The sequence below is a fragment of the Phodopus roborovskii genome, unplaced genomic scaffold (genome assembly GCF_943737965.1).
Source record: "Phodopus roborovskii unplaced genomic scaffold, PHOROB, whole genome shotgun sequence".
Taxonomy (NCBI): Eukaryota; Metazoa; Chordata; class Mammalia; order Rodentia; family Cricetidae; genus Phodopus; species Phodopus roborovskii.
In genome coordinates, this window is record NW_026126599.1 from 239,919 (window position 1) to 254,457 (window position 14,539).

The 14,539-nt window shown below is 49.5% G+C and overlaps 2 protein-coding genes across 2 annotated transcripts in view; both read right to left on the reverse strand.

The window, feature by feature from the left end:
• Positions 1-3,939, reverse strand: part of Zan (zonadhesin) — a 100,196-nt gene extending 96,257 nt beyond the window's left edge. Inside the window, exons 1-6 of the mRNA XM_051205566.1 lie at positions 3,726-3,939; positions 3,063-3,279; positions 2,181-2,230; positions 966-1,112; positions 538-809; positions 99-186 (exon numbers count right to left, since the gene is read on the reverse strand). Of these exons, the coding sequence (XP_051061523.1) occupies positions 99-186; positions 538-809; positions 966-1,112; positions 2,181-2,230; positions 3,063-3,139 (634 nt within the window). The 5' untranslated portion in view covers positions 3,140-3,279; positions 3,726-3,939. The remainder of the gene's footprint in view (positions 1-98; positions 187-537; positions 810-965; positions 1,113-2,180; positions 2,231-3,062; positions 3,280-3,725) is intronic.
• Positions 3,940-11,109: 7,170 nt separating this feature from the next.
• On the reverse strand, positions 11,110-14,147 carry Epo (erythropoietin). Its single transcript, XM_051205567.1, has 6 exons — positions 14,135-14,147; positions 13,768-13,841; positions 13,449-13,643; positions 12,895-12,981; positions 12,463-12,642; positions 11,110-11,619 (listed from the first exon to the last, which is right to left on the reverse strand). The coding sequence occupies exons 1-6, from the start codon at positions 14,145-14,147 to the stop codon at positions 11,464-11,466; spliced, it is 705 nt and encodes a 234-aa protein (XP_051061524.1). The 3' UTR covers positions 11,110-11,463.
• Between the last annotated feature and the right edge of the window lie 392 nt (positions 14,148-14,539).

A 14,539-nucleotide genomic window follows, 5' to 3' on the forward strand; every position in this document is an offset into this window, starting at 1 on the left:
AAACCAGGGTCCTGGGTGCTGAACTGTCTCATCCCTACTTCAGGAAGTTTGGCAGGGGTCAGGAGGGGGAGAGGCACCCAAGAGGGATGGGAACTCACTCCGATTGCAGGTACCCCGCCGGATAGAGAGGCCATCCAGAGAGATGTCCAGGTAGGCGGTGTTTCCCCTCATACCCTCAAACATCAGCTGTGGAATTAGGAACAAAGAGACCCTGACCCTGTGAGTCACACGAGTTGCTTCCCTTCTCGGTGGTTGCTGGTTTCCACCCTGAATTCAGATGCCTGGGGATCTAGGTCTCTTTAAAAACTACATTCATTTATAGCACATGGCACAACTGTGAGAATTCGAGGACATTTGGGGAGTTGGCTCTAGCCTTCTACCGTATGGGTCCTGGAGACTGAACTCAGATCACCAGGCTTGTTGCAACAAGACTCCATGATTGCCCTCTGGGTCCCCCCTCAGTCAGAGCCTACCTTTCTAAGCCCCTTCCTCCAAACCCCTTCCCTCTCAGACCTCTAGATCTGCTCCCAACCTCACCCAGCTTGGTATATCACGATTTGCTGGCACATTGACAGTGGTGGGCATCCAAGAGGGACTCTGGGTGTTAACGTGTTTCCAGAGAACATTGGGCCGGTGGTGCTTCCGGCCCCTGAGCAGCAGCAGTCTGAGCTGGGCACCCCATGACAGCCCAAACATGTGGTAGGCAAAATGGATGCAGAGTGGGCCTTGCTCCCATATGTCGGGGCTACGCAGGCGTGCCACTCCGCCCCGAGGGAAGTTTCTGGCATCCATGTGCAGGTAGTAACCCTCTATAGGGAGACAGAATGGGGGAGGCTGAGACCTTGCTGTTCCCAGGGGCTGACCCGTCCAACCCCTGCTCAGCTGGGCTTCCAGCAACCCCCTCCCAACTTTATGCCTTCTCCACTGCCCTCCTCCAAACTTTAGGCTTCCCTCGGACTCTTTACCTCCATTAGGGTAGCCCCCTGGGGGGCCAGAAGTGCCAGAAGAGGAGGGCCCAATAGTTCGAACCCAGTCCCCATCATCTGCAGACATTTGAGACCAATCGCAGAAAGGTCTGGTATTATCTTCAAAGTCACAGCTCGAGAGAATGGCTAGGAAGAAAGAGCCTCAGTGAGGCCTCGGAAAGGGCATAGGGCAGGGGTCAGGTCACAGAGCCACACTGGGAGGTGGGGTCAGCAGGGTCACTAAGCTTAGAGAAGGCTACCACTAAGAGTTCAGATTCAGGAGACAGAATTCCTAGGGAGAAATGTCAAGCTGGGAAGTCGGGGAGCACAAACCAGAGTGTGGGCTGATTCCGTCAGACAGGCCTTGTCTTGGCGTGTGTTTTATTGTGCCTGTTATTACTATTATCTTGGGGATGTGCATGTGTGTGTGTGCATGTGCACACGTGCATGCATGCAAGCAAGCAAGCAAGCACATGTGAACATGGTGCATGCATGTAGAGACCAGAGGTTAACATCAGGTGCCCTCCTCGGTCCCTCTCCATCTTATGTTTTGAGACAGGGTCTCTCATGACCCAGAGCTCACTGATTCAGCTATGCTCACGGACCAGGGAACCCTAGAGATCCTCTTGTTTCTACCTCTCTAGTGCTGGGACTGCAGGGTGTTCTCCCAACCCAGCATTTTACCTAGATAATGTGGATGGAACTCTGGATGTTATGCTTATGCAGCAAACATTTTACCTACTGAGTTACCGCCCAGCACCTTCTCCCTCTTAAGCTAGGTCTCCTGTTCTCAGGTAGCCCAAGGTGGCCTTGAGTCCAGATCCTCCTACCTCAACCTGTTGAGAGCTGGGATTACAGGTGTGCACTGTAATACCTAGCTAACTATTGTGTTGTTCTAGATGAGGTCTTGTTACTGGACAGTACAGGCAGGATTTGAACTTATGATCCTCCTGCTCTGGCCTCCCAAGTGCTGGGATGACAGGCCTGTGCCAAAATATCTAGTGCTTGTCATATTGAATTTGAATGGGATCTTTCAGGCAGAGTTAGATAAGGGTTTCCCACTGTCCCCTCTGCTCTTGGCTGTCTGCAGCTGCCCTTAGCATATTTATCCCATGTTGTGTTCTGACAAGCCCTGTGCTAGGGACCGGAGTTCATGGTTAGAACATGAATCATGGGGAGGGAGAGGAGGCCTGAACAGCCTTAGTTCCAACTCACAATTCTCCCTCGAAGTGTGCACCATCGATTTCCGGTCCGGAGAGGTCTGTCTCCTTGGGATTGATTTGGAGAAAGCAAAACACGCTACCTTTTGTCATTATTAAAATTATCATATATATCATATATCAAAATATAACTATGGTTACATTTTGGTGCTGTATCTTCCTATTTTCCTTCCTTTACTCCTCTCTCTCTCTCTCTCTCTCTCTCTCTCTGACAGCGTCCCAGGCTACCCTCAAACTCCCTGTGGAACTGAGGATGATCTTAAGATATGATTCTCCTGCCTCCACCTCATGAGTACTGGAATTACAGAGTTCGCCACCACCCCTAGCTTGTTTTCCTTTTCTCACAATCCTCCTGCCTCCCTCATCCCTAGTGCTAGGATTACAGGTTTGTGCCACCACACCCAGCCCTTATCCCCACTTTACAAACCCTTGTCTTTTCCTCTCAGCCTGGAATGTCACCTCAGTTTCAGGTTGTGGAGATGTGAGGCTCTCCTCATCCTGGTCAGTAGGTCATCTTCTCCCCAATTCCACTGACCTTTCTCCCTAGTCTTCTGCCTTTTCAGTTTTGAGGCAGGGCCCCATGTAACCCAGGCTTGCCTAGAACTTGATATATAATCAAGTGTGACCTTGAACTCCCGATCCTTCGCCTCCACCTTCCAAGTACTAGTGTTACATCCCGAGTCACCACACCAAGTTCATGTGGTGCTATGGCCTGAACCCAGGGCTTTGTGTTTGTCAAGTGAGCCCTCTACCAACTAAGTTACATCCTTAGGCTTTCCTTTTTTAGTTTGTTAGGGCTTCCTGCTCCCTCTGGCACCCCCAGATGCAACCTGGAAAACCCGCCCCATTCGTCACTACCGTCCCCAATCCAGCTTACCGCACAAGGGCAGCCATTTGGTCCTGGCCCCAGGCAGCCCCCACCAGCAGCACCAGAGTCCAAACTGGAGGAGCCATAGGGGACCTCGGAGGTGGCCCTCAGGTAGAGAGGAAGATTACAGTGAGGGTCCCAGGCCACTTTATAAACACCTGGCCCTCCTCTCTTGTCACCCTTCTGAAGAGGCCATTAAAAAAAAATCACAGCATTCAAGAAGTCCCTGGGAATGTAAAGTTACCAGAGTTGAAGTTGGAAACCCAATAAAAGAGTTCTAGACAGAAATAAAGAGACAACAAGAAAAAGTGAGACAGAAACCAGTCATGAAGTACAGCATCAAACAAAAATAATTAAAAAAAAAATAACAGAGGAAAGGAAGAGAGAGAGAGAGATAGTCTCACAGAGCCCAGGCTGGCCTCAGATTCATGATGTAGGCCATGCTAGCCTTGAACTCCTGATCCTCCTGCCTCCAAATTCTGGGATTATAATCTTGGTAGGCCATCTAAGAAAGCAAGAGAACAGTCCCAGAGCTGAAGCACCCAAATCTCTAGATTAAAAGGTACCTAGAACGGTGGATTCAGAGAATCACAGAAACTACTGTGTGGAATTTCTGACTATCAGGGCTGAAAATAGGGAACCCTTTTAGTTAGTAAGGAACAGGTCACATACTAAGGACCAGGGATCCTCATGGCTTCCGTCTCCTTGGTAGCAACCATAGATTCTAAACGCAGCAGAACACTAGCTGCAGAATTCTGATGGAAAAATCATTCAAACCTAACATTCTACAACTGGGGACAGTGGCAGATGCTGCTGAGAGCCAAGTGAACAGCTGGAAATAATGAGGGAGAGAAAATCGAAGGAAGAAATGCAAGATGCCAGGAAACATTTGAAAGGGTGTGTGGGGGGGGGGCATTGGTTCTGTCCTTTCACCGTGTGGATTCTGAGAATCAAACTCCAATTGTTCGGCTTGGCAGTGAGTTAAGCCATCTTGTCGACCCCTATTTCATTTTTCTAGGACAGAATCTTGTAGCCCAGGGGGGCCTCCAATTCATTATGAAGTTGCGGCTACAGTGCTGCCATATGCCAGTTTATGCGGTGTTGGGCGTCAGGTACCGTGTATACTAGGCAAGCGGCCCACCGATGAGCCGCATCCCCACCTTTTCTTTTTTTCAGACAGGGTCTCACTCTGTAGCCCAGGGTGGGACTCACCGTCTAGCCCTGAGCCACTCTCAAACTAGTGCGCGCGCGCACACGCACACAGAATTTTACTTTGTTATTTTATGTGTGTGTGGAGAGTACACATGTGAGTGCACGTGTCCAAGGACGCCAGATGAGGACCTTAGATTCCTAGCAGCTGGAGTTACAGCTGGCTGTGAGTTGCTTCACCTACATGCTGGGACACAAATTCCAGTCCTCTGAAAGAGTAGCAAGTACTTTTAACTACCAGTCCATCGCTCCAGCCCCATGTTTTAAAATATTTATCTTGTTAAAATTTTCAAATTAAAACTGTATAGACTATACATACTATCTATATTATACTGACTACATATATTCAAAATACATGTCTATGTATATATGACGTGTGTGTGTGTGTGTGTGTGTGTGTATGTGTGTGCGCGCGCGCGCGTGTGCACCTCTGCTTCCATTTTGAAGAATCAAGCCTAGCTAAAAAATTAAAATGAAAACCTACATACAGCCAGGTCCATGCCTTTAGTCCCAGCACTCAGGAGGCAGTGGCAGGTGAAACTTTGGAAGTCTGAGAGCAACCTGCTTTACAAAGCGAGTTCCAGGACATCTAGGACTGTTATACACAGAAACCCTGTGTCGGAAAAAAGAAAAAGAAAAGGAAAAGAAAGAAAGGAAAAAGAATTTAAATTGAAATGATTGACATAGTTGGACAGGATGTTGATTGACAGTTATAATCTCAGTGACAATATGCATATTGGTGAAAACATTGTGACAAAGTTTTAATTGTGCACACAGGATTTCTTAAATTTATTTATGTGTGTCAGTGCATGTATACACACACATGCGCGCACACACTCACACACCCATGCCATGGCATGGTTGTGGAGTTCAGACGACAGCTTGCAGGAGTTGGTTCTCTCTGTCCTCCATGTTGGTTGTGGGTATTGAACTTGGATCATCTGACTTGCCAGCAGACACTTTTACTGCTTAACTCTCTTTCCATCTCTTGTTTTTGTTTTGATTTTTAAGATAGAAACTTTGGCCCTTGATGTCTTCAGATTTGAAGTAATCCTCCTCCATCAACCTCCTGGGTTCTGGGATCACAGGCATGAGCCACCACATGGAAATGGTTGTTTTTTAGTTAAGGATCTCACTATGTAGCCCAGGCAGACTTGGAAGATTTCCTGCTTTAGCTCTGGGTATTGAGATAACAGATGCATGCCCACATCCACCTGTAGTCAAAAACCAAACAAAACAAAACAAAACTACCAAAACCAAAAAAAAAAAAAAAAAAAAAAAAACCTTGCTAGACCCATAGCACAGTCCTGTCTGAGGCAGGATGACCTCAGGTTCAGACCAACTCAGGCAACTGAGCGAGACCTTGTCTCAAAATGAAAAAATTTTTTATTATTGTTTGGGTTTGATTTTTTGTTTGTTTCTTTCTTTTTGCTTTCTTTCTCTCTCTCTCTCCTTGCCCTCCCCGCCCACCTCTGTGTGTGTCTGTGTGTCTGTATGTAGGTCACAGGACAATCTCAGGTGTCATTCCCCAGGAATCTTCCACCTTTTGTTGGAAACAGGGTCTCTCATTGGTCTGGAGCACTCCAAGTAGGCTGGGCTAGCTGGCCAGTGAGCTGCAGGGATCCACCTGTCTTTACTTCCCATCTTGCCGCCACTGAGATTACAGATGTGCATCACCATATCCATCTTTTTACATGGCTCTGAAGGTTCAAACTCAGGTCCTTGTGCTTACAAGGCAAGCATTTTGCCAGCTTATCTGTTCCAGCAAGACTTCTTTATGCTGTCTCAGAGGAAACCAAGAGCCCATGTTTGTTGTAGTCAAGATTTTCAAAAGGAAAAGAACTGGTAGAATTAATACACGTACACACATATACATACATGCACACATATATACACACATACATATATACACATACAAATACATGCACACACACACATGAATACATATGCACATATATACATAATATATATATGCAGAAGCATACATACAGCCACATATATACATATACATATACATACACATAATACATATATACATGAAAATTACATATACACACATATGCACACATATATGCACACACATAGATACACACATATACATACATAAACACACACATATGCATACACACATTTATATATATACACACACACCTATGTATACATATATATATACATATATACATATATATGTATACACATAAGTAAAATAAATCCCCTTTGGGGGGGTGTGTGTATACATACATACATACATACATACATATGTAAAGAGGATTTACTGGATTGACTTACAGGATGAGGTCCAGGAAGCCCAACACTGACTGTCTTGTTGCAGTAATCTTGCTGGAATAAATACTCCCAGTGAAAATGGAGGAGAGATGTCACCAGTGGACCAAAGCCAGGACAGCTCCTGAAAGACTCTGGTCCTGGGCCCAGTTTATAGTCTCAAGGTATACTCTAAAACCACGAGGTGGGGCAGGGAAGTGAGATTTTACAGAAGCACACGTGGCCGTCAGCAGACTGTGAAGGGCAACATTGGCTGTTTCTCCAGGTCATTCTGTTCCAGGTAGCAAGCGAAGTCACACTAAGCAAATAGGAGGGGCCAGCTGTGCTTCCAGCAAATCAGCCAATAAGTCTTTTCTGCCTAATTCTCCTTTGGTCTCACACTAGGGAGATCTAGAAGTCACTCAGTTCACAAGGATGGATGTCTGAGTGGTCCTAATCTGGCACTGAAGCCCTGATCTTTGGTCCACATTAGAATCCAAAGATTCTGATATTGGTGAAGGACAACCACAGCAACATGAATCCAGACTTGTCAGTGAAAGTGAGGGCAAGTAAGCCAAAAGCAGTTTCTTCTTTCATGTCCTTTTCCCTGGGCTGCTATCAGAAGGTGACACTCAGTCCAGGTGGTGGTGGCACACGCCTTTAATCCCAGCACTAGGGAGGCAGGGGCAGGAGCATCTCTGTGAGTCCGAGGCCAGTCTGGTCTACAGAGCGAGTTCCAGGACAGCCAGGGCTACACAGAGAAACCCTGTCTTGAACAAACAAAAACTACAACAAAAGATTGACCATAGCAATGTTCAATTATTGCTAACAAACAAACAAAACCAGGATGGCTCTCACTACATGGCCCAGGCTGGACTGGAATTCCTGGTCCTTTGCCTCAGACATCTGAGTGCTGGAATTACAGGCTTGCATCGCCCATCTTTAAAATGTGGAATCGTGAAATGTCTGAAGAGAGGTTGGGAAATAGGGTCAGATCCCTGAATCACAGCGAGAAAGGAAAGCCAGCTACTTAACGATTTCCATATCTGAGACTTAAAAACAAACCAAGCTAAGATGCTGTGATGTCCTTGTCATTGTCAACTTGACAGGGTCTAGAACTACCAGAGAGAACCAGCCTGTGGGCACATCAAGGGAGGGATTGCCTAGTTCTGGGTTATTGAAGTGAGTGTTCCCATCATTCTCTGCCTGGAGTCCTGAGCTGCATTAAAAGGAGAGAGCAAGCTAAGCAGTAGCAGCATCCATCTCTCTCTGCTGCCTGACTGGGGATACCATGTGACCAGCCGCCTCATCTTCCTGGTGCAATGCCTTCCCAGCCATGAGAGATCGTGTCCCCTAGAAGGAAGAGTAAGTGGCAGTGGAAATGAACCCTTTCTCCTCCGAGTTGTTTCTTGTCAGCTATTTGGTTACAGCAATGAGAGAAGGTAGACAAGACTCTGGGTTGGTAAAGGTCAAACTCATGGCCAGGTGACAACTGTTTATTAGTGCTTTTCCTTGATCTTACAAGCCAGACTACCTGAGGTTGTAAGGGCAGGAGAGCTGTCCCTGCCCCCACCCCCCACCAGCTGCAGCACTTGGGAGAGGCCCCAGATCTTGTCTGGGCGGCACAATAGTGCCAACCCTGTTGGTGGAGGTTGGGTGGGCCGGAGCTGAAGTTGTGAGCATGAGAGAGCTGTGCCCACTACTGGTCTGACATGTGGGAGTGTTGGTGGGGAAGAGGTGCCCCCCTTACTCCTTGAGCCTTACTGCCCCTCCCCCCACGAGCTGCAGCACTCAAGAAAGCGGCCCTGCATCTCACCTGGGCAGCACAGTAGAGCTGGCCCTGTTGGCGGAAGTGGTGGGGAGCCATCCCCACTCCTCATCTGTCATGTGGTGGCATGGGCAGGGGAAAGGTGTCCTCCTCCCTCCCCAGCCCTGTCCCCGCCACTCACCCCCATCAAAGCCTGAGGCAGGTGGAAGAGCTGGCCCTGAAGGGACCCTGAGGATGTGAAATCAGGGGAACTGGTCCCGCCTCTTGCTCTCGCCCTGGTGGAGAAGACAGGGGAGAGTTAGCAGGCCGAGCAAGCCTGCAACCACCCAGGCCCAGAACCAGACCAGCGTTATACATTCTCCCACCCCAACATTCAACATCTGTGATCTGCTGGAGCATGGGGGGAGGGGTCGGTCCTGGGGACCCAGGGGCAGCAACAGGATGTCCAGAGGAGTCCCAGTGTGGATGGTGCAGCAGAGACCAGGGACCTCAAACCTGACCAAACCTGATTATTTGCGATTAATGCCTGCCTGTAAAAAAAAAAAAAAAAAAAAAAAAAAAAAAGTATGGATAAACGTGTTTTCTGTGTGACTTGCTATGTTATGCTGCAGCTTCTGTGACAAGATTTTCCCTTTCTTCTCTCTCTCTCTCTTTTTCACTTAAATTTGTTGTTTTATTCTTGGGGGAAGGGTGGAATCAGGAAGCACGACGTGAAAGACACAAAGAATAAATAAAAAGTCTTAAAGAAATTTAAAACGTAAAACTAAAGCGGGGCATGGGGGCACAAGCCTTTAATCTCAGCAGTCACCAGGCAGAGGCAGGTGGATTCCTATGAGTTCAAAGCCAACCCGGTCTATAGAGTGCTGGAATTACAGGACAGCCAGAGCTACATAATGAGACCCTGTCCCAGAAGCAAACAAACAAACAAAGCAAGACTAATGTGGCTGGAAAGTCAACACAGTGCTTGCTACTCTTACAGAGGGCCAGAGTTCGGTTCCCAGGTCCTACATTGGGTAGCTCACAATTTTCTATAAGTCTAGTACTAGAGAATCCAACCCCCTCTTCTGGCCTACACGCACACAAAACAAAGTAACAAAGAAAAAAAATAACAAAACTAAGTCAGATATAGTGGCCCAGGCCTGCACTCCCAGCACTTGGGAAACTGAGGTAGGAAATTCTAAGTTCCAGGACTGCCTGGCAATTTAGCCCGTTTTGGTCTCAAAAACCAAACAAAGACAAACACCAACCCCACCCCTGAGTCTGTTAATTCCAGTTCCAACAGCCCACAACAGATATTTCGCCCTTGCATGTTCATAGTGATGGAGGCAACAATCGGATGTCTGGTGTGGAAACTAGAATAAAACATTGTACTGAAAGGAAGGAGCCTGGAGAAAGGAAATTACTTGGAAGGCTCCCTAACAGTAACAGTTCCCAACTGCGCCTGAAGAGGGCACTGTAGTCCAAGAGCTAAGTTCGCCTTCCCCAAAATTCTTTAGTCTTCCCTTTTGCAGACTCCTCCCACCTTAATTACAGACACATGAGCACGCAAGAACACACACACACACACACACACACACACACACACACCCCTAGTAAATTCTCTCCAGCCCCCAACTCCTTCAATGTGCATGCAATTTTTCCTGCAATGGACTGCAAAGATATTCAGCTTTCAGGCTGGATTCTGCAGGTCTTGTTTTGAAAACAGAATGGATGACAACCACATAGGATAATAGCCGGGACTGGGGGCCTGGTACAATGTGGGTCATCTTTGACTCCTTGTGTGGGTCTCTCCTAAGCATGCTTTCCCACCTGAAGCACTACTTTGGGGAAGGAGTCACCCTTGTCCCCTGACTGTGGTACCTATCACTCCTGCATCTGTTGACTCTCCTGCAAGTTGCAGGGCAAACCCTCAGAGTGACCTTTCAGAAGATGAAAGACAAAGGTGGTTGGGTTCACAATGGGTTTATATCCTAAGGTAAGTGACTAGTGCTAGGGACATTTTGATCCATTAACCAGGGTTGGCCCTTGCCACCAACCCCTAAAGGGGAGTCCCCATGTACTGGCTCCTGTTCCCTCAGCTCACTCAGCACTTGTCCTAGTGGGTTGGCAGCTGCCCACTAAGAGACAGCCTTGAATGGAGCCTGCTTATTGACCAGCGTGGGCAGGCATTGTGGCCTCAAGCCCAGTGGGGTCAAGAGGTCAGATAGGCCATGCAAGGCAGCACGTAGGGCCCAACCCCCTCCACCTCTGGTTTCCCAGATCTAATGCTTGGCTTCCAGGTTGCGGGGAGGTAGAGCCAGGAAAGCTGGCGGGGGGCGGGGGGACACGAGTGAAGATAAACAAGCCAGGAGATAGGTTGGTGATTTCAGCTGTTGCCAGTGGTATTTTAAAAAGACACAAAACTTCAAACCCCTTCCCTCCCATGAAAGCAAGAGTCGGTTACCATTCTATCTTCGTGGTTCCCACCCCTCTACTGTCCAGTGGGTCATGGTGTCAGGGGAGAGAGAACCCATGAGGTCTGGAAAATTCATGCCTTGCCCCCTAAATTCTCCAGTCCCTGTGTTCTTCGCAGTTGCCACAAAGATTGAACCACAAAGCTTTCCCTGCAGAGTATCAGTTCCGGCAGGGCACTGATTGCCTTTCGATGTCTGTCCCTGAGTTCTAAGCTGGTCTCTGGGTGCTGAGGATATAGTTCAGTTGGTAGAGTAAGAGTGCTTGCCTAGCATGCCCGGTGCCACAGCTTCCATGTCCAGCACCCCATAAATGGGGTGGGGGTGGTGCATGCTTGCAATCTCAGCACTCAGGAAACAGAAGCACGAAGATAAGGAGTCCAAAATCATCCTTAGCCACATAGCGAGTTCCAGGCCAGCCTGGGCTATGTGAGACCTTCCTGTCTCAACAAAAACAAAACAAATCCAAGATGGTTCTTCAAGTCTCTCCTGCCTTGGGGCCTCAGGCTGGCCCAGTAACATCTTGAGATTTCAGAATGGAGCTCTGGAAAGTTCTTCTGGCTCCCCCAAGAGATCACTGCTGGTGCTGGAGTGTCCATAGGACAAGCTGGTGAGGAGGTCACAACCCCTTTGGTGAGGGTTGGGAGTGATGGAGGGTTGGCGTGACACAGGCAGCGATGGTGAGCAAAGTTGGTGGATACGTCACAGTGGCGGCGGCAGCTCACCTGTCCCCTCTCCTGCAGGCCTCCCCTGTGTACAACTTCAGTTTTCCCCGGAGGAAGTTGGAGTAGACCCGGAAGAGTTTGCAGAAAGTATCCACTGTGAGTGTTCGGAGTGGAGACGGTGAAGTAGCATCTGGAGATAATATCGATTCCTTCTGTCAAGAGAAAATGGGATGTCACTGAAGTGCTGAGAACTACAGATGAAATGTGACAGAGGACAGGTTGGGGGGAGTGAAGAGAGTCCTCAGTGTTATCTGTGGGGGCGGGTGTATGCGCGTGCACGTGTGTGGGTATAGAGGCCAGAGGTGTGTGTTCTTCAGTCACTCTCCACTGACTGGATGTGAATGTGTGCAGATGCTGAGAGCTTAGCATCCAGCCTCAGATCCCGAGAGCTGGACTTGAAGGCGGCTGTGAACACCTGATGTGGGTGCTGGGAACTGAACTCTGCAAGGGCAGCAAGCTCTCTTCATCACCCAGCCATCTCTCCAGCCCTTCCGCCTTAGTTTTTGAGACAGCATCTCTCACTGAACCTGGAGCTCACCATCTGAGTAGGACTGGCTGGCCAGTGAGTCCCGGGAATCTCCCAGCCCTGGGGTTACCTGTATGTCCCACCCTACCTCCCTTTTGGTTTGGTTTGGTTTGGTTGTCTATTTGTTGTGTGAACAGATATGCTAGAGATTGAACTCAACATTTGTGCAGAGAGCACCCCAGCACCCCACCTCCCAGCGTGAGCTCTCAGTATCCTTTGTTTTAAATTTGTTATTACATCAATTCATTTATATGTGCCTATGCACCACAGCAGGTGGGTGGTGGTAAGAGACCAGCTTGAGGGACACTCTGTGGCTTCTAGGGACATTAAATCCAGGGCATCAGGCTTGGTGGCAGGCACCTTTACCCACTGAGCTATCTTGCAGACTCAGCCCTCAGTACTCTTTAGCAATTCTTGGCCCACCCTATAGAAAGGGCAAGTAACAGAGTGCACACCCATGCCTACTCACCTGGGCTCCCAGCACCCGGAGCAGGGAAGTGAGGCTACGCAGGCCACTGATGGCTTTGTCTATATGCAGCTGAAGCATCTCTGGTGGTTGGGAGGAGTTGGCTAGCAAGGCCTGGCCCTGCAGGATGGCTTCTGAGAGCAGGGACAGGCCTTGCCAAACTTCTACAGCCTGTTCTTCCACCTAGATGAGGCAAAAGATTTAGGAAGAGCAAGCCAGAGTCCTTCCCTGTGTCTCCCTGGCTACCAGACACCCTAGCGGCTAGGTGGATGGAACAGAAAAGCATACAGTAAGGCTAGCTACATGAGTGGGTGGATGGATGAGCTAGCATATCCCATCAGCCATTATCTTTATCATTCTTCCTCCCACACTATCAAGGTGTCAGACTAAGACCCACCCACCTCTAGGAAGGAGAAAAAAGAAAACAGAACTCACCCCCATTCTTTTCCAAGCATAGAAGTTGACTTTGGTATCTGGGACTGTAATATTCTCACTCAGTCTGGGACCTTCCGCACAGCCCATCTAAAAGACACAGCACTGGGTCAAGACCTCCGAGGGTTTCATTCACAAAAAGCCACCAGATACTCTTTGCTTTGAATGTTACTGGGCATGTGTTGGGTGCCACCAGCTTTATTATTCTTTCTTATTTTAGACAGAGTTTCATGTCGGAGTTTCAAGTTTGAGGCTGGCCTCGGAGGATCACCTTGAATTTCCGATCCTCCTACTTCGCCTCTCAAGTACTGCGAATGTAGGTTTGAGCGCAGTGGGGAATTAAACCCAGGGCTTCTGGCACACTAAACTAAGCAAGCACTCTACCAAACTGAACCACAACCCTCTCCAGCTTTATCATTGGGGGAAGGGTGGTGGCGGTGGAAGAGGTTTAGGGCTAAACATCTCATCTTGACCCTAAAAGCAGTGCCCAGGAAGGAACCCAAATTCCCAGCTCCCCAACAATCAGTTTCTTTCTTTTGTGGGGCCAAGGAGCTTACCGTGACGTTCTCTGCCTCCTTGGCCTCCAAGATGTACCTCTCCAGAACTCGGCTGTCGCAGATGAGGCGTGGGGGAGCACAGAGGACTGGAAGGCCCAGAGGAAGCAGGAGCAAAGACAGCAAAAGCGGCAGGGTGGGACGTTCTAGAAGAAAGGCGGGCTGGGTGTGAGGCAGGGAGGGGAGGGGGCGGTGGGACTACAGAGAGAGGCTGGTTTGCTGAGCGAGGCTCCTCTGTCTTTCCAGTCTCTGCTGACCCCGACCTTGCAATTGCTTAGGCTCTGCCTGAGTGGCCTTCTTTCTATCTCTCGGCGCTGCACACCCCACCCCCCAAGCGACCGGCATCCACTTCTCGGCCAAACTTCACTGTGAGTGCGCGCCAGAGGCTGGCAGATCCTGAGACGCAGGTAATTCTTTCAGAAGCTTCTCACCCACGGAGCAGCGCCTCAACTCCCTAAAATCCTAAACTTTGTCCCTGTTCTGGATCTCCCCTTTTTTGTCATTCACGGGAGGGCTCCCCAAACCCCTGAGTGCACGTGGAGGCTGCCCCACCCCCCTCTCTCTTCCTTGATCCTTGGCGAGTCGCAGGTCCTTGTACACGGCCACTTCCTGGCCAATAGCTTCAGATGTAAATCCTTGCTCAAACAGGAGCCTCGGAGGTCACAGGTCCCTAGCCTGTGAATACTCACCGGGCACCCCCATCTCCGCGCCTGGCTGCCGGGGCCCCTTAGTGACCCGGGGCTGGGCCAGTGTCCACGCTGCTAGTCCTCATCCTTAGAAGATCTGTGGGACCAGGTCACCCCACTCGCCTGAAAGAAGGTGGTCACCGTTCAGGGAGCGCGGGCAGAGTGGGGACGCGGTGGCCCTGGCCACGGATCTGTTCGGGAACACAGCAAGAAGCAGCCACCGGCCAGGCTTGGTCCGGGGACACTGTGGCTCCGGTCGGGGGTCGGGGATGTTATCAGCCTGTGTGCGTGCGCGGGTGGGGGTGGGGGTGAGGCTGTGTGTGCGTGAGGGGTCACCAGGGGTGGGGGCCACCTGGGGTCAGAGCAAGGGGCAAGACGCCTGGGTCTGGGTCTTGCTGGGGTGGAGCG

What these genes read in the sequence shown, in the direction of transcription:
- Epo (XM_051205567.1), bottom strand. An exon ending in AGGAGGCAGAGAACGTCACG is followed by an intron (nt 12,982 to 13,448) that starts GTAAGCTCCTTG and finishes TGTGTCTTTTAG; the next exon opens with ATGGGCTGTGCGGAAGGTCC. An exon ending in ATGCTTGGAAAAGAATGGGG is followed by an intron (nt 12,643 to 12,894) that starts GTGAGTTCTGTT and finishes TGCCTCATCTAG; the next exon opens with GTGGAAGAACAGGCTGTAGA.